Here is a 25,520-nt window from a genome sequence, read left to right on the forward strand (position 1 = left end):
TGCTACAATTGTGGTGAAAGTGGGCTACAGTTGTGGTGAAAGTAGGCTAACATTGTGGTGAAAGTGGGCTACAATTGTGGTGAAAGTGGGCTACAATTGTGGTGAATGTGGGCTACAGTTGTGGTAAAAGTGGGCTACAATTGTGGTGAATGTGGGCTACAATTGTGATGAATGTGGGCTACAGTTGTGGTGAAATTGGGCTACAATTGTGGTGAAAATGGGGTACAATTGTGGTGAAAGTGGGGTACAATTGTGGTGAAAATGGGGTACAATTGTGGTGAAAATGGGGTACAGTTGTGGTGAAAATGGGGTACAACCGTGGTGAAAATGGGCTACAATTGTGGTGGAAATGGGGTACAGTTGTAGTGAAAATAGGGTACAATTGTGGTGAAAATGGGGTACAATTGTGGTGAAACTTGGGTACAATTGTGGTGAAAATCGATGATATTGATTTTGATTTTTCACTCAATCCGTACAAAATATGTTTGTGTTAAAGGGACATTAGCACATGACGGAAAGAGTGAATTTCGGTCACTGTTCTGGAACGTAGTTTGACTGGGAGAGACTTACTGTCAGTGCGAACACAAGTTGTAGTTTATGCACAAGCTGAGAAATATTCAATGAAATTAGCAAACTATTTTCCAGCGCTGAGTTACTTTCTGCACACACTGTGAACAAGACTTCATGACGCCCTGTATGGAATGTAAATCGACACAATATTGCTGTGACTGACAGGCATAATCGCAGGCAAAAAATATAGCATCAGGAGCAACCAACAGGATCGGTTGGGGGAACCGGAAACATTTTACTTTTATGTGGGCCTCATCGTTTGGCCGGGGTTGTACGAGATCAATATGGATGTAACCAACGGATGGTCCTTAGCAACCAGCAGTATAGACAGGGTTTCCGTCAGACTTGCAACATTTAGTCAAGATGCGCTGTCGAAATATTTCCTGCTGAAAACTACAGCGGCTCTCAATCTTCTGCGTTACGCCTTTGATGTGCACGGAGCTGAAAAGCCTTTGAGTCTAAAGGAAAATAATTTTAAAATCGTAGGTCCAAATAGTTTGAACAGTCTGTTCTATAAATCAGAACAAGTAGCTTACTACGGAGAGCCTAAACTCAGCATAAAAAAACACAAGAAAACTACCGTTTGAAAATTGAAGATAATGAGTATTACAGTATAGAACACAGAGTAAAGTAAGACATTTTGAAACTTGATTGGAGGAGACAATTAGACAACAAATTAGAGAAACATACAAACAGGAAAAAAATCGCTCACCTGATGAATCTCTCGTGAACAAATTGAATGATGTGTTTCTTGTTTGGGACACTTGTTTTTTTCTTCTGCTACTGCAAGTAATACTTTATTAAAGATGGATGGTTCAAAACTGTTGTTTATGCTGTCGTGTGGTATTGCCATGGTTAACCACACTCATGTAAGTGTATTTTATATGGTTATAGAAGTGTTTAAGTATTTGTGTTTGCTTGCTTGCTTATCCTTTATTTTGATTTGTTTTGGAAAGGTTATTCTTGTTTCATGTATGCAGGATAGTTGTAAAGTCTTTTCCTCTTGAATATTCTTTTCCACGACCAAAAGTTTAGATGACGTTTTTAAAGTTCTCTCTTCAAACTTCTCAATTATGACATAACTGTATATTGTGCTGGGTAGTTGTATAGTCTTTCCCTTTGTGATATTGTTTTTCGCGACCAAAAGTGTAGACGACTTTTTCAAACTTCTCTTCAAACTTCACAATTTTGACTAAAATGTATATCGTTGTGTTTGGGAAGGGTGGATATTTAAGTTTAAAAAAACGGAGATGTTTTATCTGTTGTAAACGTGTATAATTATTTAGTAATATCCGTGTCCACATAATAACGCACATGTGAGCAATGACATAAACGAAGCTTCTTCTGGTAAATCGTCACCCTGCGTGGGAACACTAACGCGCAGACTATGTCAGGCATTCTGTCATGGTTCAATGACGTCGTTGTGTTTTTAGATTAGTGTTTTCTGTAAGATTTGTTTTTATTGAAGGGTTTTTCTCCAAAGCTGTGTACCATTTTGTGTTATGCAACGTCACACAACGGCTAATTCTCAGATGGCACACCATATTGCATCTTTGATCAAAACCGTGTACATGCGATGCCGACCAAGCCCTCTTGGCGCTTGCCTTCAACTATGTCCAATCGGAATTTGGTCGAGGGGGACAAATGTCACATTGCTTTTTTCTTCCAAGCTGAACCCTGCACCTGTACACAGCTCTACAGAATAACCCTGAAGTGTTTAACCTGTTCGCTGCCAGTAAATATTTGGTATACAATTAATGCTTACTTGTATTCACCAAAATTCACAACTACCTTACAATGCACCGTATAAATGAATACACCATACACGCACATATTGGTTGGTTGTTATCGTTTTTCCTTTTTTTCCCGTTGTTTATTGACAGGATGTCTGTCAGCTGATGTCCTACAGGCAACGAAAGGGTTGTGCTTGTTGTGGTCATTGAACATTCTGGGATATGTGACCCGTTCTCACAAAGTGATAGATAAGTTGATATTTAATATCCTGTGATCCTCATGCAGGCAGCTATCCGTTGGAACAAAAATACCAAGTTTGATTGACTTTCATGCATGGCGTCAAAATCTGCAAATTGTTTGCAAATTTGTTGTCTTGCATTTTAGGGGGGGGGGGGACTCTTTATGATGGCATCCTCCAAGTCCCCGTAATGGGTTCACATTGTACACCCATCCTGGAGCAATCATAGCTGCATTCTGTTTTCTTTCTTTATTAAATTAAAGTTTGAGTAATGTCACTTATAGGCACAAACAAGAGTATTCACACAACTGTTGGACTTTGGACTCTGGTGAGATCGTAGATTGTAATTCGAATCGTTTTTAGGGTAAGGAATGCGTCGTGAACGGATCACATGAATAGTCACAAGCAATCAGATCTGTAAGTTCTCTGTGTTTTTTCTTAAATGCATGATTTTGTTTGTCAATTTCAGGCGCAATCAATACAACTGTTGGACTTTGACGAAACAACCCCAATCACGGTAGCCAACCTTCATGAAGACACCACCGTTCAGACTTCCTTGGCCATCGTGAGATGCGTAGATACAACGCCAGCAGTAATTCCAGACTGTACCTGCAACCTGGCTTATTCCAATGGGCCGTTTGATGTGTGGAGGCTCAACAACGATAAAGGTCCTTGTCTACATTTGTATACAGAAATCGGCATTTGACCATTGAAATGCTGAATCTGTTCCCTACAAATATCAAAAATACGCCCCCCTTCGATCAGAAAGGACGAAGCCAGGGTAGCCAGTTGAAAATTCATTATAGTAATTCAGTGTAGCAGGATATCCTTATTTGGCAAATGCCGAGGGCAAAACTCCTCTCGAATACCATGCATTTCGTGCGTTTTAAAAAAAATCGTGGACAGCGCTCCAATACCCAGTGTCAAACTGTTGCTGTGATTGTGTTGGTGTGGCTGTCAGTATAGTGACATGAATTTGATTGGTCGATATTTATAGTCAAAGCACATGCTCTCTGCACATGGAAATCAAAACATGCAAAGTGTTACTAACACTTCTAAAAAATAAAACCTTTTTATACATATTTTGTTTTTCTATACATTTTCTCCCCATGGTTCATTCATCATCTGACGTAACTTTTTAGCGAAATCTTACCATAAGATAATTGGAAAAAAAGCACAAATGTAGACAACCACCTTTAACGAGAAAGATACGCTTAATTGACCAAATGGAGCGTGGCATTTAGAAATTTGTCTTTAACAGACGATGTTCGGAAATAACTCCGCGGGTTAGTATGGGTTATATGAAAGAGTGAATACCCGTTCTTCTTGGATGACAAATAATCCACACGTGCATTAACTCTTTCACAACCCATACAAACCCGACAGAGTGTATTTCTGATGTCGTCTTTATTCTTTAAGGGTTTAGATTAATGAATGCGACATTATTTTGTTGAGTGCTAACGACGTCATGTTGGTGTATTTCTCTTACTGTGTTGGATGTATGTGATGGTTTTGTGGGCTGATTTTATTATTGTCTTGTTTCTGATGTTCTATCCCAGCACCATAGCGCCAACAGTTATGAGTACACATATTAAATAGTGCGACACTTTTTGTACTCCAAAAGAAACAAATTCTGTCACGTTTCGGGACTTAAACTTAAAATAACTGTAACTTAGTATGCATAAAGAAAAGAAATGTGTACAATTACTAGGACAGTTTTGTCTGAAAATAACCGCTGGTGCCAACTTGCTTGCCGTGTACGTAAACACATCAGAAACGTTGCTACTTGGACGCTCATTGCAAGCGACAGAGATAATGACTGAGTGCAATTCAAAACTTACTTAGGTAACGGAAGAATTGGCATCGATGTAAGGGAGCTATCATAAACAACATTCAACTTTCTTGCAATTTGCAATGATTGATAATACAATTAATTAATTGCAGTTTGGGTTATTCTTCAATCCAAAACGTATGTACATATTTCCTTTAAAAAACAAGAGTTGCTAGAAAAAGAAAGAACAAAACTGTTAAGTTTTACTTCTGACGAGATTATTTGCAATGAGCGGTTTTGTCTTGGCCATACCTTTTTCCTTTTGTTCGTACTTGGCGAGTAAACATCTGTTTTGGTTTTGAACATTGTCTTTCTCACTAACAGTCTTTTTTTTACATTTCAATGTGGGAATATTTGAATGGACACTATCTTGTGTGTGTCCCTATGCAGACTTCAAAGCCTACTTCATCGGAACAGCACAGGCCACCTCGACCATTGACTACGACACGCAGAGAACACACCTCATCATTGCTCGCTGCGCCTCTCCGACTGAGAGTTTTACGGCATCAGTCACCATAGAAGTGGATATTCTGCCAAACCAGCAACCGGTGATCAGTAACTATCCTTCAGGTGAGCGTCTTTGTCTGGTTGGCTGGCTGGCTGGCTGGTTGAGAGAACTAACACAACCCTGACCTTCAAACAGAACATGTCAAAAAAAGAATTAATAAGAGAGAGAGATCGATTGATTGATTGATATACTGATTGATTGATTGCTTGAGTAAGCGAGCGAGTACGCGAGTGAGCGATCTTTCATAAATAAGGATATAGGTTTTAGGCATTGCCTATAGCCTTACAACCAGTCTTTATACTACATTGTAAACACGGAAATCGAACTGCACCAGTTATCACATGTGCATAGAGAAGAAAGCAGCACATACTATGTATATACAGACAGAAAGACAGACAGACACACAGCATTCACCCACGCACACCCACACACACGCACACATTACCAAACAAACTAACAAGCAACAACAACAAAAACCAGTAGGCAAGTACAATACAACATGGGAATGTAAGAGAGAAAGAAACAAGTCGCGTAAGGCGAAATAACAACATTTAGTCAAGCTGTGGAACTCACAGAATGAAACTGAACGCACTTGTGCAAAACGGAGTGAAACTGACGAGCCTGTTCAGCGCGGTAGTGGTTTTGCTGTGCTGCATAGCACGCTTTTCTGTACCTCTCTTCGTTTTAACTTTCTGAGCGTGTTTTTAATCCAAACATATCCTATCTATATGTTTTTGGAATCAGGAACCGACAAGGAATAAGGTGAAAGTATTTTTAAATCGATTTCTGAAATTTAATTTTGATCATAATTTTTATATTTTAATTTTCAGAGCTTGTTTTTAATCCAAATATAACATATTTATATGTTTTTGGTATCAGAAAATGATGAAGAATACGATGAACGTAAATTTGGATCGTTTTATAAAAAAAACATTTTAATTACAATTTTCAGATTTTTAATGGCCAAAGTCATTAATTTTATTAATTTTTTAACCACCAAGCTGAAATGCAATACCGAAGTCCGGCCTTTGTCGAAGATTGCTTTACAAGAATTTCAATCAATTTGATTGAAAAATGAGGGTGTGACAGTGCCGCCTCAACTTTTACAAAAAGCCAGATATGACGTCATCAAAAGTATTTATCGAAAAAAAGAAAAAAATATCCGGGGATATCATTCGCAGGAACTCTCATGTAAAATTTTATGAAGATCGGTCCAGTAGTTTGGTCTGAATCGCTCTACACACACACACACACGCACAGACAGACACACAGACACACAGACACAGACACACACACACACACACACACACACACACACACACACGTACACCATGACCCTCGTTTCGATTCCCCCTCTATGTTAACACATTTAGTCAAAACTTGACTAAATGTAAAAAGCAGAGAGAGAGAGAGACAGAGCGAAAGATAGAAAGGTGTTGGAAGGACGGACACATTACACGAGCACATACTCGAGTTTAACCTAATACTATTAGGTAAGTAATCAACAACATGTGGACTACATCATCTTTCCCAGATGTAGCTGACAGGAAACTGGTTTTAACTGTAATAGGTGAACCACTGTTTGATGTTGTGACCTTGTGTGATTTTGTTTGTGCAGCCACCTCACAGCTTTTTGAAGGCAACATTATCAACCCACTTGGGACAACCATCTACACAGTGACAGCAAACGACCCAGAGGGTGATGCCCTGAGATACATCATGACACAAAGTCCGGAAAACAACTGGCTGACGATTGGTGCATGTATGTGGCCCTTGACTGTAAAGGGAGAAGAGTTTATGTGGAATGGGGAGGTAAGATGGGCGCAGTGGCCTGGTGGATAAGACATCGGGCTCCTAATCGGAAGGTCGCGCGTTCAAATCCCAGCCGCGGTCACCTGGTTGGTTCAGGGTGGAGATTTGTCCGATTTCCCAGGTTGTCTTATGTGCAGACCTGCTAGTGCCTTATCCCCCATTCGTGTGTACACGAAAGCACAATTCTAAGTGCGCACGGAAAAGATCATGTAATCCACGTCAGAGTTCGGTGGGTAATAGAAACACGAAAATACCCAGCATGCTTTACCCGAAAGCGGCGTATGTCTGCCTGAATGGCCCATGAACGAAACAAACAACCATGCCGGAATAAAACCCTTAAAGTGTGTGCAGTGGTACATTTGCATCTAACTTAAAAAATACCAAGTGACCATGGGGACCAAACGAATATTCAATAAATTATTGGTAACTAGGAGTTTATTTGCCTTTACTCGAGTTTCTTTTTTTTAAGAATAAGGCATTTACATTTTCAAAAAGATGAACAGTTACCTTTTTGAAATTATAATGCCGTGAACTACCTTGTCAGCGCCCATCCCCCTTATGCCCGAATCTCGCCGGGGGTGGGCGTTTACAGGATTTTTTTCTAGTTATAGTCTGTTCGTGTAGACCAGACACTTGGCCACAAATAGCACCTGGTTTTCAAAGAAATCATTACGTCGATTTCGTGCGAGGGAGGTTTTGCCAAACAACCCTTTTTAACACCATCTAAGTGATCTATGCTCATTAATTTTGTTGGAGTATTAAACGCTTTGGTGAATCATTCTAATTTAACGATCTTGTTGAGAAATGAATCGCATCCACAAGTGTCTTTACCTTGTTACAAAATATGCATTTTTACGATTTTTGTAGCGTGTTGAAGTGACACGTTTGCCTGCAATCACGACTCGCTTGACCCCTACCCTATATAACCCAATTTATGAAAAAGTAAAAAAAACAAACACGATTTAATACTATGCACTAACCCTAGAGCCAGTAAAACATCATCCACGAATCTGTTGTTCTTTTTGATTTACCTTATCTGGTTCATATTTACGAAATCTATGAACAGAACACGGAATGACGATGCACGATGACTCATTGTGCAGATGACGGAGTGATTCGTACAGCTGTGGACACTAGAGTAATCACTTCAGACTACATCATCTGCACAGTGACGGTCTCGGATGGTCACGATAACATTGTCAACAATTTCATTGTAGCTGCTCGATTCCAGAGTGAGTCATGTGGTTGGTCAGCTGGTTATGTGCGTGTGCGTGTGCGTGTGTGTGTGTATGTGTGAACAATTTTATAGTTACTGTTCGATTCCGGAATATGTCATTTGATTGGTCAGCAGGTTATCGGTGTGTGTGTGTGTGTGTGTGTGTGTGTGTGTGTGTGTGTGTGCGCGCGTTGTGTGTGTGTGTGTGTGTGCGTGCGTGTGTATGTGTATGTTTGTGTGTGTGTGTGTGTGTGTGTGTGTGTGTGTGTGTGTGTGTGTGTGTGTGTGCGTGCGTGGATGTATGTATGTATATGTTGTGTCCAACACACTTGAGTGTATATTTTCTCATATTACAGATCTCAACACACGCCCCTACATCTCTAACCTGCCGTCAAACATCACAGTGACCGAAGTCCAGACCTCTGGATTTGTCCTCGAGACTCTCACGTACGGCGACGACACCCCCCCGACGAACCATACCGCCCTAGAGCCAGACTGTTCCGTGAACCCTGTGTCGGAATGTTACAAGATCATATATGAATCTGAAAGTAAGTCATCCTGGTTTTTGCTTACGAACGTTCATTTGTCCATGCTAGCATTATCAGCTGAAGGTACGATGAAACAAGTCGCGTAAAGCTAAATTACTACATTTAGTCAAGCCGTCGAGCTTACAGAATGAAATTAACGCACTGCATTTTTTTCCCCATCAAGACAACAGAGTGGAACCCTTCTTTTACGACCTACAAACATCTGAGAAAACAAGGGCCTGCAACGTCCGCCCCGTGATCGGGAGGTCGTGGGTTCGAACCCCGGCCGGGTCATACCTAAGACTAAAATTGGCAATCTAGTGGCTGCTCCGCCTGGCGTCTGGCATTATGGGGTTAGTGCTAGGACTGGTTGGTCCGGTGTCAGAATAATGTGACTGGGTGAGACATGAAGCCTGTGCTGCGACTTCTGTCTTGTGTGTGGCGCACGTTATATGTCAAAGCAGCACCGCCCTGATATGGCCCTTCGTGGTCGGCTGGGCGATAAGCAAACAAACAAACAAACAAAAGGGCCTGCAAAATTAGGGAATCATAAAAACGAGGTTAGTTTATTGTGGTTATAAACTGCAAATCTGAAATAGAAAGGTCACAATTATATAATTATGTACGCTTAGTGATTTGGAATTAAAAACAGTGTTGACAAAAGGGTGAGATATGGAACTATAGGTTCTTATATCTACGGGGACGGCATGAAAAAAACATAAGCACTCAATACGCCTACTGGATATGAATCAAAGAATTAGTATGACCGGAGTCGAAACTATTTTTTGACTCGCCTGAGTAATCAGGACAGTCATAGGAATGGGCGGACGCCCAGCGGTCAGTAGACCAAAACATTAACGTTGAGGTTATCTCGGATGTTTTTGAAGCTAGAACTTTGAAACTTTCTCCACTTTTAGGGTTTGATGATCTCCCGCCAGAATCCCAGTTTGGTTGATGCTCTTCAAATTGTGGGGTCATGATCGATTCATGAAAACTAAGCGTTGAGGTTATCTATATATATATACGACTAGAGTCTGTGTGTCTGTGTGTCTGTGTATCTGTCTGTGTATCTGTGCGCGATGCACGGCCAAAGTTCTCGATGGATCTGCTTCAAATTTGGTGGGCATATTCAGGTAGACCCGGGACACGACACAACCTGGTCGATATTTCAACACGTGCTCTCAGCGCGCAGCGCGGAACCGATTTTGGTTCCACCTCAGCTATTTTGGTTCCACCTCAGCTTACCCGGGCCCCCATACCGACACACCATAGCCGCTACACCACATCACAACGCCAAAGTTCTCGGTGGATCTTTTTCAAATTTGGACACCGTATTCAGCTACACCCCGGACACAATATCATCGATGAGATATTTCAACACGTGCTCTCAGCGCGCAGCGCTGAACTCATTTTCGTTTTTGTGTTCATTTCACCATTATAAGTAACTCTTCCTTATCTTCTCCAGTGTTTGGCGTTTATCTCCCTTCCTTCGTGTGGCTTTCCCGTTCAGTTGTAAGTTACTACACTGCGCTGTCCACTGCGCTGAGCGTCTTCGGATATTCCCGGCGTTCTGTTACTGTTACCTATTTTTAGAAGGTCAACGCAGTGTACAGAACGTAAATTGGACCCGTAAATTATCCTCACTGTAAAAGTGCAAAGGTCGAATCAATTTATAGCCACGCGAAAAATACACTGTCATCTATCTCTCTATAGATACGGCTTCTCTGTGTGTGTGTGTGTGTGTGTGTGTGTGTGTGTAAGTGTGTGTGTCTCTATGTAAGCAACACCTGTGCATTCTTCAGTTCTGTTTGTGATGTGGTCTGGCGGCTTTTGTGTAATTTTATGTACTGGCCTTCCTTTGAGAAGCCATAACTTGCTCAGTCCTGTTTGAGTGGAGTTCGCCTACAAAGGTGATTAACACGGTTACATTCGTCGACAAGGATGGGACTCGATATGGTCAGGAATGGCATTATGGCCACTGAATCATTTTCGTGCTGTTCCCATTCCACGAATCTGGGAGGGACCTAAGCTTGGCGGGTCCATAGTTCGGCGTACGGCTCTAAGTACTTCTTCCCGGCGAAGCCGGCTACCCGGCGAAGCGGGTATTCATTCTAGTCTCGCTAATATAGGGTGTGTCTAAAATATGCCGACAGCAGCACGAAAAGCAAGCTCTTTTTTTGTTGACCTCAGTTGCATGCAGGTTGCTATATACAACCCTTCTCATTTGCCTTCTTTTTGTATTTTTGTTCAGGCGGGGAGCATCCTTCTTCAGAGGTCTTTTTCTTCTCTCAATCAACTTCTTACATTTTCAATTACATAATCATTAAACGACAATCATCATAAATATACTTCTAATGTTCAAATCAAATTCCAATAATACATCCACATCTATCTTGTTCCCATATTTAAATTTTGCAATTGTCTTTTTCGTAATAAAATTCACAAAATAGATATAATCATTTTTCAAGTTTTTTTCTAAAATAACCAAATAATATATCTTTTCCATTCAGAACTATGTTAACGTCAATTTTCTTATATACAAAATCTCAACGCACCTTCCAACCCTTCATGACCTCTTGACAATAAGAAAGAAATGTTCAAGAGTGTTCAATTCTTCACAAAACTCACACATGTTCGATGTTATTAATCCCATCTTATTTAATAAAATATTGATTGGATAAATTCCATACAATATCTTCCAATGTTCGTAATCTTTCTTCTTGTGTACATGTTATAGCCAATGACCAGTTTATTTTTTCCAAAGCAACATTCTGTTTTCTCTTCCAAAAATTACAGTGGTGTTATATTACCGACACTGATAATGAAGTCCTGCAATGAAAAATATCGGTATGGTAATGTGTATATCAATCTGGATTTAAGCGCTGTACATAATGCATTATATAAAGGTTACACACTCCGAGTTCTGAATATGGTTGTGATGGATTATCCAGAATAATCACCTCCTCAGCTAACAGAGACAAAGAGGCAGGTCATGGGATAAATATACTCAAACTGTCTAGCTGGTTAATAATAACCCACTTTTTGACATAGCTTTTAAAATGAAATAATATCATCGTTTTCATTCATGACATCCTTTGCATAACGAAAAGCAAGCTCTCTTTCACAACCCAGACAAAGCGGACAGCACTATTTCCGCACATCGATCGTCTTTGTTTGTTTGTTTGTTTGCTTAACGCCCAGCCGACCACGAAGGGCCATATCAGGGCGGTGCTGCTTTGACATATAACGTGCGCCACACACAAGACAGAAGTCGCAGCACAGGCTTCATGTCTCACCCAGTCACATTATTCTGACACCGGACCAACCAGTCCTAGCACTAACCCCATAATGCCAGACGCCAGGCGGAGCAGCCACTAGATTGCCAATTTTAAAGTCTTAGGTATGACCCGGCCGGGGTTCGCACATCGTCTTTAACAGGCAAACAATTCAACAGTGGCAAAAAGGGACATATTTTAGTGTTCTATAGAGCATAATTTTATTCACTTAGTAATACAAAACATAATTTTGTTTTCCAATATTTAGCTGGTATAGTGGCCCTCAAGACAAAAACTGACGAATGTTGCGTTAACGTGTCACTCAGCCCGACAATTGAAGCTGAAGACGATCACAACGGGACAACTTGACTTCAAGACCACAAGCAAGTACCTGATCACCTGTGTGCTTTCCGACGGCTATCTCTCCTCGGAGGGGGATGTTCTCACCATGTACGGGTACAAATGCACCGACCAATGTAAGTTTGTATTGACACAGACTTGACAAGATCTCGTCTGTCTCTGTCTGTCTCTGTCTGTCTCTCTCTCTGTCTGTCTGTCTCTCTCTCTCTCTCTGTTGTAAATGAGTATGTTGATATGATGTTTAATGTTTCGGAAGTTCAAGTAGCAGCAATGTTTTCCACGTATTTATTTCGTGGTTGTTGTTTTTGTTGTTGATGTGTTTTTGTGTTGGACAACGATTAAAAACTATGAATTTATTGTTCAGCCCGTAAAACTTCCTCCACAAGTCTGTTTTTCTTTATGACGTACCTTATTTTAATTATCTGGTTCATATTTTTTACTACAGTTAGAAAACGACAAAAGAAATGAGCGGGCGCAACTGAATCGCGTTTTGTTTGCCTTCTACTACAGGTTACAGGGCTTCGTTAGCTATACTTTCTTTCTTTCTTTATTTGGTGTTTAACGTCGTTTTCAACCACGAAGGTTATATCGCGACGAGGGAAAGGGGGGAGATGGGATAGGGGAAAGGGGGGAGATGGGATAGAGCCACTTGTTAAGTGTTTCTTGTTCACAAAAGCACTAATCAAAAAATTGCTCCAGGGGCTTGCAACGTAGTACAATATATGACCTTACTGGGAGAATGCAAGTTTCCAGCACAAAGGACTAAACATTTCTTACATACTGCTTGACTAAAATCTTTACAAACATTGACTATATTCTATACAAGAACCACTTAACAAGGGTAATAAGTGAAGAATTGTATGGGTGAGAAAAGGAAAGTAAAAGGACTTTGGGGAGGCAGAAATAAAGAAACAAGAAAAAGATCCTAATTAGGTTCACGGCATCGAGAGTGATGCGACCTTCTCTCAGAAGTTAGTAGAGAAGGCTCCCCCATCCACCACCCGGGGGACGCGCCTCTACGCCAATTAGGGGGCGCGAGGGTTAGCTATACCGAGATGCGTCAGCGTCTATCGAAGAGGCCACTAATTCCAAGAGAAAATACAGACTTGGGGGTTCCATAACAGTTAGTTAGTTAGCTGTTGCTTTTCGGGTCCAGCGGACCATAATAGGCCAAATCAGGACCCCACAAGTTAATCATTTCAAATTTTTTTGATTAAAACAATTCTAATACATAAAATCCTTAACGTCACCCGAAGTCAACAAAAAAGTCAATGCAAAACCCTATATATCAAATAACTTAGGTAGTTTTAAAATTCAAATCTTAAAATAAAGACCGGACTCTTTTAAAAACCCAAAAAGAGCTGTAGAGCTGACCTCTGTAAAAATACTTTTCAAGTTCGAGGTGACAAAATACTTTTCTCGTTGATCATATAGATCAGCACACTCGGTGATAACATGACTCACAGTAAAACCGGTATCACAGGCGTGGCACCATGGTGCCTCTTCTCTTTTAAGGAGATTTACATGTGTAAGATAAGTGTGACCAGTATGTAACCTGGCCAAAACACTTTCTTCTTTTCTATTTGAAGTCACTAAAGGAAGTGGCTTTAACAGGTCAGGAAGAGTTTTATACAATTTGCTTTCCGTGCAGGTAGACCAACGGTCTTGCCAGAGTTTTAAGCTGTAACAAAGGGTCTTCCGACATAAATCAGTAAAAGGAACAGACTGCTCAGGGAGACGAGGAACCGCCAAATCTAGAGCATCCTTTGCTGCCTTGTCAGCAACCTCGTTGCCGTGTATGCCCATATGACTGGGCGCCCACATAAAATTGATAATCTTGCCTTCAGAAATAAGTTTGGTATGAAGGTCGTGAATGTCGACTAAAAAAAGGATGAGTCAACTTTCTGGTGGATATCGCTTCAAGAGCTGAAAGCGAATCAGATACAATCAAAAAAGACTGATGTCTGGATTGATAAATTAATTTTAATGCCAAGATGATGGCCCTAAGTTCCGCCGAATATACCGACGAACCATTAGGGAGCCGGAGTTGAAGTGGTTGATGTAATTTCTTATTAGAAACTGCTTCCGCAGCAGCGGAATCGTCTTTGAGAGAGTCGTCAGTAAAAATAAATTCATACTCTGTGTACTTTGAGCACTGCTCAAGAAACAGCTGCCTAAAGACAGAGTCCGAGGTTTCATTCTTCTTGAAAGAAGTTAGGGAAAAATTGACGGTTGGGTTTTCCAACTGCCAGGGTGGAGTGTTTGTTGTCAAAGGATCGTCACAGACAGAATCAATATAACAGCCCTTTCACATTCAGAAAGTATACGTATGCCGAAAGTCGGTATTTCAGTAGGTTTGGCTAAAAATGTGTCCTTCAGAATGGGATTAATAACACATTCATGAGCAGGGTTTTCGGGGTTTGCCTTTAGCTTAAGGTAATAGTTCATGGAAAGCCGAAGTCTGCGGATCTCCAAAGGAGGTTCTCGCGACTCGGCATACAAACTATCCACTGGTGTTGTGCGAAAAGCACCCAAACAAACTCTCAGACCCTGATGGTGGATGGGATCTAAGGCCTTTAGGACATTTCTCTTTGCAGAACCATAAACAATACAACCGTAGTCCGGCTGTGGACGGACAAGAGACCGATACAGACGTAACAATGTTGCTCTGTCAGCCCCCCAATCCGTGTGACTTATAACTTTGAGAACGTTGAGACCCTTTTGACATTTGGTTCTTAAATATTTGATGTGTGGTAAAAAGGTAAGGTTGCTGTCAAAATCAGACCAAGAAATTTGACTTGTTTAGAAACTTTAATCTTTCTTTCTTTACTTGGTGTTTAACGTCGTTTTCAACCACGAAGGTTATATCGCGACGAGGGAAAGGGGGGAGATGGGATAGGGGAAAGGGGGGAGATGGGATAGAGCCACTTGTTAAGTGTTTCTTGTTCACAAAAGCACTAATCAAAAAATTGCTCCAGGGGCTTGCAACGTAGTACAATATATGACCTTACTGGGAGAATGCAAGTTTCCAGCACAAAGGACTAAACATTTCTTACATACTGCTTGACTAAAATCTTTACAAACATTGACTATATTCTATACAAGAACCACTTAACAAGGGTAATAAGTGAAGAATTTTATGGGTGAGAAAAGGAAAGTAAAAGGACTTTGGGGAGGCAGAAATAAAGAAACAAGAAAAAGATCCTAATTAGGTTCACGGCATCGAGAGTGATGCGACCTTCTCTCAGAAGTTAGTGGAGAAGGCTCCCCCATCCACCACCCGGGGGATGCGCCTCTACGCCAATAAGGGGGCGCGAGGAGAAACTTTAATCTTATGGTTGTTTATAAAAAGAGAAGGCTGAAGAACTTGATGTTTTTTCCTGTGGAAATGAATACATTCTGTTTTAGCCAGGGAAAATTTGAACCCGTTTTCTTCAACCCATTTTTGAATTTTGGAAATACACAGCTGAAGCTGCCGTTCAACCCCAGGTAGTGTTCTTCCCTTGGCAGAAATTTGAAAATCATCAACAAAAAGAGATTTGTCGATACCAGCCTGGACGTGTTTGACGATGTTATTGATTTTAATGTTAAAAAGTAAGGGTGATAAAATACTCCCTTGAGGAACTCCGATCTCCTGTTCAAAAGAATCGGAGAAAGTAGAACCCACTCGGACCTTAAACTCCCTTTCGGTAAGAAAATTGGAAATAAAAATGGGAAGATTCCCATCAAACCCTAAGGTTTTAAGATCTGATAAAATACCATGCTTCCATGTTGTGTCATACGCCTTTTCCAAATCGAACAAGACGGACACAACGTGCTCTCCGCTTACCAGAGCGTTACGAACAAACGATTCAAAACGAATCAAATGATCCGTTGTACTTTTATGTTTTCGAAAACCGCACTGGACTATGTCCAAAGCGTCGATCCTTTCCAAGTGCCACAGTAACCGCTCATGCACCAGTCTCTCCATCGTCTTACAAAGACAGCTGGTTAAGGCTATCGGCCGATAGTTATTTGGATCCGAATGATCCTTTCCGGGTTTCGGAATGGGAATAATTATGGCCTTTCGCCAGTGGTTCCATAACAGTCATCTACGTTACTGGCTTTCTCTAGCAAAAGAGGAACGATGAAAGTTCCAACTTATGATATAGTTTTCACCCACAGAAGCATACTACGGGAAAAGATATTGGCAGTGCCGGCCGTCAGGTTACTACTGCTGATGGGGTCTATGTTGACCAAAAGAGTGGGATTCCCTGTAGGTGGAGTTCCTGTAGTGGGATTCCCTGTATACAGGGAATATCACAAGGTGTAGTTCCTGTAGCGTTTCGCTGATATCGCTGTAAGTCACGTGATGCTCAGCGACATCGGTAGAATTTGATGTTTTTCGATCTTTTTTGATATTTCTTAGTAATTCGAGTATGGTTTGCAAGTTTGATTGAAAAACTCACCCCTGTGGTATTCCCTGTATACAGGAAATCCCCCTACAGAAACTCCACCTACAGGGAATCCCACTCTTTTGGTCGACATAGACATCAGCGCCACTACTGGCTCTGTCTCGAGGAGAAACACAAGCGCCCGCCATCTACGTTACCGTCATGAAGCTTGCAGAAACACACATGATATATAAGATGACTATACGATTTGTCACACACACTATAGGGGCATCCATTAGCCTGTGTTGGTGAACGATAAAGCTACACACACAAAAAACACAAATATTGACACACACAAAAAACCAAAAAGCCACGCACTTGGGGGGACGGGGGACTTTACCAAATCTACTTGTTGCTTCTTATTGACATTACGTAGTACAGTAGCTCTTGCAATGTGCTTGAACAGGAAAGCGTGATTTTCTTTATTTGTATCTTTTTAAGCTTGATTTTAACCCCTTATAAATTAATGTGTAAGCTTCCGCAGAGATTACTTTGACCCAAATTTGAATAAATGTAATTGAAAATTTAGGGCGTTACAGTCCCGCATCCACTGAAAAAATCCAGATATGTTGTCATCAGACATTTAGTCAAAACTTTACTGAACAAAGGTACGAATAATGGATTTCGAGTTTTTCTGTTGGATACACGTGACGTTTCAAATCTTTGTCTCCGTTAAAATTATTGCAAATCCATGAAGGTTTATTACAGCAATCAACATTTTATGTGAATGTTTATAGATAAAGAGTAATAACACGAATTTTAGACGGTAGAAATAAGAAGAAAGAAGAAAAGTTTAAAAAACGTACCACTTTTTTTGTTTTGCCGCGGTAGCCATTTTTCTTGCTGGAATAACAACAAGGAAAGTCGCTAGACATTTCTGCAAAACAATTTTTCATGAATTGTTTCTCGTTGATCGCATATTGAGATGTGCCACGTTTGCTGACTGTTCCGGTGTAACACGAGGAAATTACTCCGAGATATTTACTCCGGAGTAAAAATTTCGTTACGAAAATTGTACTCCCTTTACGAAAAACTTACTCCCCCATAACACGAGAAAATTACTCCCCACGACAGGTTCCGAGTCAACATTTCGGTCGAACATAATTATTACTCCCCTGACGAATAAATAACGAATAAATTATTCCACCCTAACACGAGCAATTTAACTTCCCATGCCAGGTGTACGAAATGTATACTCCCTTGTCCCCTGATAGTCTTGGTGGTGGAAGGAGTGGAGGGACGGTAGCGCGACATTCGTTTGCGCGAGATCACATATTGGCATTATCCCTTCGCCCGCATCCCATTTTCGCGTACGACATTTTTACTGGATGTAAAAAATTTGAGGAGTCAAAACTTCGTGGAGGGAGTAATTTTTTCGTACCTTGGGGAGTTGTGCGAAAGGTATACTCTGAGTAAGAATTTCGTACGAAATTTTTACTCCGGAGTAAATTTTTCGTGGAGTAAGAATTTCGTGTTACACCGGGATTGGCGACTTTCCCTTACATCGGAGACCTTTAACTTTTATTTAAATAAGTGATCAATAACATGTACAAAATAATCTTTCAGAGAGGATATAATTATATGACACTGATCGGAACTGTTTTTTATGAACTACTGTGTACGATTGTGTGTGTGCAGCCACAGAGGAGAGCTGTTCCGATGATGATGCCTTCTTCGCTGCGTTGATTGCCTTAACTTCTCTCACTCTTCTGGTTGTTCTCTGGCACGTTTACTGCAGAGGGAAAAAGGCAGCGCAACAACCACCACTGACACACGTCTATCCTTCGCACAAAGGGTCAAAAATCCCAACAATGAGAGGATATATATGACACTGATCGGAACTGTTTTATATGAACTGCTGTGTACGATTGTGTATGTGCAGCCACAGAGGAGAGCTGTTCCGATGATGATGCCTTCTTCGCTGCGTTGATTGCCTTAACTTCTCTCACTCTTCTGGTTGTTCTCTGGCACGTTTACTGTAGAGGGAAAAAGGCAGCGCAACAACCACCACTGACACAAGTCTATCCTCCACACAAAGGGTCAAAAATCCCAACAATGAGGCCTTAAATAAATAAGGCCTTTATTTGTTGTTTATGACCGAATGCAGAAATGGTCTTATCTCATACAAATCTCTAGCCGGTATAACATGGTGAGCTTTACAGAGTGTTCAACTATGTACTTTCCAAAACCAAAAATGGTTATTTTGGAAAGTTTTATATTTTGACGAAACAGGACATTTTGAGGGCATAGATGGCACGAAAATCAAGTTTTGTTTCAGGGTTTCTGATAAAAGTACGACGAAAAAAATGTCTTGTTGAAGTGAACTTTTTATGAATTATGGGTCATAATGGACGTTTTTGGCAACTTTTTGTTGTATAAAACATGTAGTTTCAGCGACCGATTACTCTTCCGGACAAAAAAAACAACAACTTTGCAGGATGTTTTATTTTACTCTAAACAGGTCCATAAAGATGCAACAACAGAGTAACGTCTTCAAATTTCAAAACAAATGTTTTTCTTGGTAGAAATTAGGAGCAAAAACAAAATTTCAGAAAAAGGTCAGTTTTTGTACTCTGACAGAATTTCTAAAATCGTTCCTGGCTTATTCTTAAAATACCTCTCTGTTACTGCACGAAAACACCAATCTGTTGAAACTATAACAAAGAGCAAGAAGATTGGAATGTTAGTCTAGAAGATGAATATGTCCCAATGACGGCACTGATGCTGAAACAAATGATTGACAAAAACAGCGTCAAAAGTTTTCAAATGTGAATTTTAAGTGCTAATTCATTTTTTTTTAAATAATCATTTTTGGAAAGAAAGAGGTTGACAATGACAAAGTTACATTGCACCATGATTCTATTGTGATTAAAATAAGTTTATACCTTCACATGCTGAGAACCCAAAACACGTTTTTGGACCAAAATTACCAACACATAACCAAATTACCTTTTTCTCTTTTTTTATTATGGATTTTTAACGTTAGCAGTCTATCCGTTTTTCGACTTGTGTAAGTTATTTTTGTTTAATGTTTTTGAGATTATATATGTTAGTTAGTTAACTGTTGCTTTTTGGGTCCAGCGGACCGTTTAGGCCAAATCAGGACCCCATTAGTTTAACATAGCACAAATTTAAATTAAACCAATTTTTAAAAACAAAGTCAAAAAACAAAGTCAGGAATGTTACCCGAAGGGAATACAAAAGTTAAGTCGAAACCCCACGTGTCAATGAACTTTAAAATTCAAGAGATTATATATGTTACATTATATTTTGTAAATAGTTATATCATCATTTTAGTCATTTTCTAGTTCATAATCGTTAACAGTGTGATATATCGCCCCCAATAAGTTGTCCAGAAAGTGAAACCTTATAGAATAATTAAGTTTTCGGTAGCTTAATAATAGGCTAAATAAATATGTCCTACTAATTGGAGTTTGAAGGCAAAGCCGAAAAAAAAGAAAAAAGTCTGCCTTTGATTAGAAGATCTGTACATAAATAAAAAGGTTAGATGCACTCTTTAGATACACAAACTACGTTCTGCTTTTTACTCTAAATGCAGTGTCATGAAGTGGATTATTGTGCGAATAAAGGAGTTACTTTTATGTATACGTGTTTTGCCCTATCTAATTACACTGACTCTTCACTCTTCACACTACACACTTCAAACACAGAATTTGGGAGGATACAGACTTATTAATTCCTCACAAATTACAACTCAATTCTTCACCTCTAAACATCAATACCAATCAACTTCTCGAACACACAGTTCACACAATCTTATCGCAATCACTCAATACATGTGATTAAATGATATAAAGATACTATCTCAAAAATAGATTACTGCACAAGTTAAGGTGTTGACAGACACTCACGAGTTCGTATCACGGCTCACTGCATGTCGTAATTTACACATCCGTGTGCCGCTGAATCCACGTAGATGATGATTTCCCAGAAACACACTCTCCTTGTAAATGCTATTATGATATTAGCTATACTTAATCTATGAATAACACTACCATACATAGCATCACCGTCTTAAACATAACATAAATGCGTAACAACATTTATGTTCAAGAAATTACCCAACAAAAACCGTAATACAATCACAACAAGAATTCTCTTAAAACTTCATACTAGAATTTAGTGCACTTTGTATACACTAACATTTACATTCCAGCTATGTATTCAAGCTTCAATAATATACAACATAGTAAATCATTTACCTTAAGAGACCCGTCTCTTGAAAGAGTGCTTGTTCCCCGAACAAGACCGACACACGCTGACAACCTTCCTGGTTGAAAATCTTAGGCGCTGTAATCTTTCTAGTTCATAACCAGTTCTATTTCTCAAACTTGTGAACACAACTCATGTCAAGCTAAAGCTATTTCCTCGTGCAACACACGAAACCCGTGATAACGCTTCTCCTGTCCCCAAAGCATCGCAATTCAATATTTAGGGAAGTTAAAATCACGACGTGTTTCACAACACAAATATCCTAGTCACATCTTTGTAATAATAATAATAATAATAATAATAATAATAATAATAATTGTTCCCCCCTCCCCATTCCATCTTCCCACCTCATGTATGTTGTAATTGTCCAAATGTGCTTTTCTGTTATATGATTCTGTCCTTTCGGTTAGGTGATGTCCTGTAATGTACAGCATATTCATGTAAAAAAAAAAAAAAACTGTACAAAAAGAGAATAATAAAAAATAAAAAAAATAATTGTCAGTAAGTACTGGTGTCACATGACTGATGTGAACCAGTTGATTGGCAAATGGCGATGCGCTTAAATCTGTTAGCGCACTCTTGGAGTGCGCTAACTTTTCCACAGAGCGTATTCTTACGCCCTTTGCCAAAGTGAGACTGTACTCTCATCCTCAGAATTAATTAATGACATGTAGCTTATATTCTCCACAATACCAAATGACCATAAATTCCCTGCTTCTCAATTAAAGCAGAAGTGGGTTTTTTTCTGACAGATTGCATGTGCCTGTGCCAGTGCCAGTGATCTAAAAATAGAAGCCGCTGTGTTTCATCTCATGTTCGCCGACTTGCATAGATTCTTCTCATAATATGCCGCGTTAGTGGCATGTAGCTTATCATCCACATTTCCAAATGATGAGTTAGCATACAATTCCCAGCGGCTAACAGAAAACACAAGTGTTATTCCGATAACGTACACAGCATTTGGAAGACTGATTCGATCGACTCTGTCATACGTAGCAGACTACACTGAAATACGACTGCATCAGTTCAGTAAATGAATGGTTTCCGAATTATTATTTCAAGGCAAGAACAATCGTAATCGAAAACGTGTAGGGTTCAGAACGTTCTTACCATATAACTATAAGACTTATTACCAGCCTACCTGGCTCATTCGTGCAGACTCAGTGACAGTGCAGACTGCAGTGGTTCGATTGTTCTTGCCTAGCAGACGACATAAACCCCGCTCAGCAAATTAACATGTTGGGCAAATGTGAACGAAAAAACGATGGGGATATAATACGTGCAGGGTTCAGAGCATTCTTACCGTTCATATTTAGTATCAGACTCCCCGATGAGTGAAGATACAACACGAGAAATATGCCACATTTATTTTGAAAATGTGCGAACCGTCGAGTCCTTCGTGGGGTAGTCAATTCAAGGGGAGTCACTCCGCACAGTCAATCCATCGAAGCTCGACTGAAGGTTTCGAATTGCAAATAATGAAGAGCACAGTCCTTTCTCCGAGTTCAAATGAGGTATCTCTGAAAGATCATCACTGTTCAGCTTAACGCTACACTGGAATTTACCAACAGAAATCAAAATGCGGGAGACGAAAGCACGACACACTTGAGACACCGGCCCACACAAAAGTAGATCTTACTGTACACGACCTGACCACACAGTTATGCCTATTCAATTGCGCGTAGCAAAATGTGCGTTTGGAATCTTCTTTTTTCTATGGCGGTTCTGACAATATCGTTATTGTCTGTCTGTCTGTCTGTCTGTCTCTGTCTGTCTGTCTCGCCCTTCCGCACACACGCGCGCGTATACACACACACACACATACACACACACACACACATACACACATACACACACACACACACATACACACACAAACAAACACACACACACACACACACACACACATACACACACATATTAACAAACACGCACACGTGCATACACACACGCACACAAGCGATGTGTTGGCTTTTTATTTAGGGGGGAGGGGGGGGCAGATTTGACCGTCGGATTTCTCGTCGAGTTCGTGCAACATTGTTGTGATCTTGCTGCCAGCCAATAAAGGTTGAGTGATAGAGGGGGAGGGTTAGGAGTGAGTACCCCGTTCGCTTTAGTTCACTATGGATACTGACGACGTTGCCAGGCTTGTGTTGCTGGATGAATTGGCAGACGATTCCTTTGTTCAAACAATACTACTTTCCCAGAGAACTGCCGTTATAATTGCTCTTGGGGTTGCCTCAACTTTAAACAAAGATGATGGGCCTAAAGTGTTCATTGAGGGGTTTGTAGAACACACAGTGCCGCGTTATGCTCCCTGCCAATTCAAGGCTCATTTTCGAATGAGGCGGGAAACTTTTCAGGTAATATAATTAATGATTCGTCACGTCATGTTGAAGAAGAAAAGAAGTTGAGAAGAAAACTCAACTCTGCACAAAAAGTAATCCACCCATTTTCGTACCTCAACTACAACATTCATCCCCGTGTCATTTTATACGAGATAACACATGATTGCCCCCCCCCCCCCCCCTAAACACACATTCTCTGGGCACCCCCCCCCACCCCCACACTTTGTCTCTCTGTCTTCCTTCCTCGTGTATTTTTTCCACGCGTATTGTAGTTGTCATTGTAAGCAATTAAACTCTGCACACACATTATTAGCACCCAATTTTGTATCAGTTAAAAACAAGCATTCCCGTGTCATTTCATTCAAATTTTATATGCCATTGAAAGCCCTTCGCTATCTGACACTCGGGTCAAAGATTTCTGTAACAGGCGCTCCACATCTGAATCAATAGAAATGACATAACACAAGATACATGCAAAATAGAACTACAAAACAATCTGTTCGGGAAAATTGAAGGATGTGGCTTTCTCCTCGTATGCAAAATGTGCAAAGTTACGCCCAATTGTAATTGTTGTCAAATTTGTAATTGGTACCTGACTCAGTTTTTAGGTCGATGTCGGCGGCGTTCACTTGTATCCTATAAAGAAATCGTTGATGGGAAAGGTGTGCGAAATAGCCAAGTGAAGGGCCTTTAATGGCATGTAAAGTTTGAGTGAAATGAAACTTCTTCTTCTTCTGTGTTCGTGGGCTGAAACTCCCACGTGCACTCGTGATTCGCACGAGTGGAATTTTACGTGTATGACCGTTTTTACCCCGCCATTTAGGTAGCCATACGCCGCTTTCGGAGGAAGCATGCTTGGTATTTTCGTGTTTCTATAAACCACCGAACTCTGACATGGATTACAGGATCTTTTTCGTGCGCACTTGGTCTTGTGCTTGCGTGTACACACGGGGGTGTTTGGACACCGAGGAGAGTCTGCACACAAAGTTGACTCTAAAAAATAAATCTCTCGCCGAACGTGGGTACGAACTCACGCTGACAGCGGCCAACTGGATACAAATCCCGCGCGCTACCGACTGAGCTACATCCCCGCGGGAATTTGTTTGTTTGTTTATTTGTTGCTTAACGTCCAGCCGACTACGCAGAGCCATATCAGGACGAGGAAGGGGGGGATGAAGGGGGCCACTTGTCAAGCGATTCCTGTTTACAAATGCACTAACCCATTACTTGTGTCCCAGCAGGCTTTAGTAAAACTAAATTAATACCTACTGGAAGATTACCAGTTTCCAGTATGTTAAAATAGGCTTAACCTATCTACTGCTGGACTTACATCAGAACACTAACAGATTAAACTATACATGAATCGCGAGACAAGCGGCAAGAGAAGAGATTTTTGGAAAAAATACAGGTGAATGAGCAAGAAGGCAGAAAAAAGAAAAGAATTCATGAAGAAAAAGAGAGCATGACAGGAAAGAGGAACCAAAAATCTACCTAACAGCAAACTAGAAAGCTCCTGCAGTTCCAAAAACAGGAGGGGCCTTTAATTTCATAACCGCAGTGCCCCACTGCGGGACCCGCGGGAATGAATGTTTGTATTTGGGGTACAAAAATGGGTGCAATAATGTGCGTGAAGAGTTTATTTCTTTACAATAACAACTATAGTACGCGTGTTCAGAATATAAGAGGAGATATACGCGAGAGAGAAAGACAGAAAAACAAATAAGTAGAAATAGAATGTGTGTGTGTTTATGGTGAGGGGATGGGGAGGGGGGGGTAGTGATCATGCGTGAATAGGTGTTTACAATGCGTGATATTACAATGCGTTTTGACAACAGGAGCTATGTGAGTGGCTGGCGCCTCATCTTCCAAAGGAGAGAACCATGACTGCCGAAAAAAAACTTCTGGCGACTATTTGGCTCCTTGGCAACCAAGAATGCTTCAGAAGTGTTTCAGATCGTTTTGGATTGAACAAAGGGAGCCTGCGTAGGACTGTTCAGCTTGTGTGCAAAATTCTTACAAGTCTGCGAGAAGACGTCATCAGGTGGTCACAACGACATGAACTTCCATCACTGGCAGAGAAGTTTGAGGAGAGGGGAGGCATAGCCGGGGTTGTGGGAGCAATTGACGGCACATACATTTGCATTCCTGGACCATCAATTCACCGTGGATCATACGTCAACCGAAAGGGACATCCACGTTTCCAACTGCAAGTCGTGTGCAGCAAGGATCTCTTATTCTTAGACGTTGTCACAGGTTGACCTACCCGGTAAGGTTGGTTGGTTGGTTGGTTATTGATTATCGTCTCTATCAGATATTGCTATTTGAGACTGATGTGAGTTTGTTTCCTTGTACCCGGTAAGGTTGGTTGGTTATTGATTATCGTCTCTTTAGCAAACATTGCTATTTGAGACTGATGCGAGTTTGTTTCCTTGTAC

General features: G+C 40.6%; 2 protein-coding genes across 2 annotated transcripts in view; one reads left to right on the forward strand and one right to left on the reverse strand.

Annotated features, from left to right (window-relative positions):
- The window catches only part of LOC138980655 (uncharacterized), a 30,449-nt gene extending 10,343 nt beyond the window's left edge, over window positions 1-20,106 (forward strand). Inside the window, exons 2-7 of the mRNA XM_070353564.1 lie at window positions 4,764-4,943; window positions 6,500-6,643; window positions 7,797-7,925; window positions 8,266-8,457; window positions 12,038-12,187; window positions 18,143-20,106. Coding sequence (XP_070209665.1) covers window positions 4,764-4,943; window positions 6,500-6,643; window positions 7,797-7,925; window positions 8,266-8,457; window positions 12,038-12,187; window positions 18,143-18,333 — 986 coding nt within the window. The 3' untranslated portion in view covers window positions 18,334-20,106. The remainder of the gene's footprint in view (window positions 1-4,763; window positions 4,944-6,499; window positions 6,644-7,796; window positions 7,926-8,265; window positions 8,458-12,037; window positions 12,188-18,142) is intronic.
- Window positions 1-25,520, reverse strand: part of LOC138979673 (ER membrane protein complex subunit 2-like) — a 347,725-nt gene that overhangs the window by 231,305 nt on the left and 90,900 nt on the right. The gene's annotated exons all lie outside the window — the stretch shown is intronic.

The sequence above is a fragment of the Littorina saxatilis genome, linkage group LG11 (assembly GCF_037325665.1).
Source record: "Littorina saxatilis isolate snail1 linkage group LG11, US_GU_Lsax_2.0, whole genome shotgun sequence".
NCBI lineage: Eukaryota > Metazoa > Mollusca > Gastropoda > Littorinimorpha > Littorinidae > Littorina > Littorina saxatilis.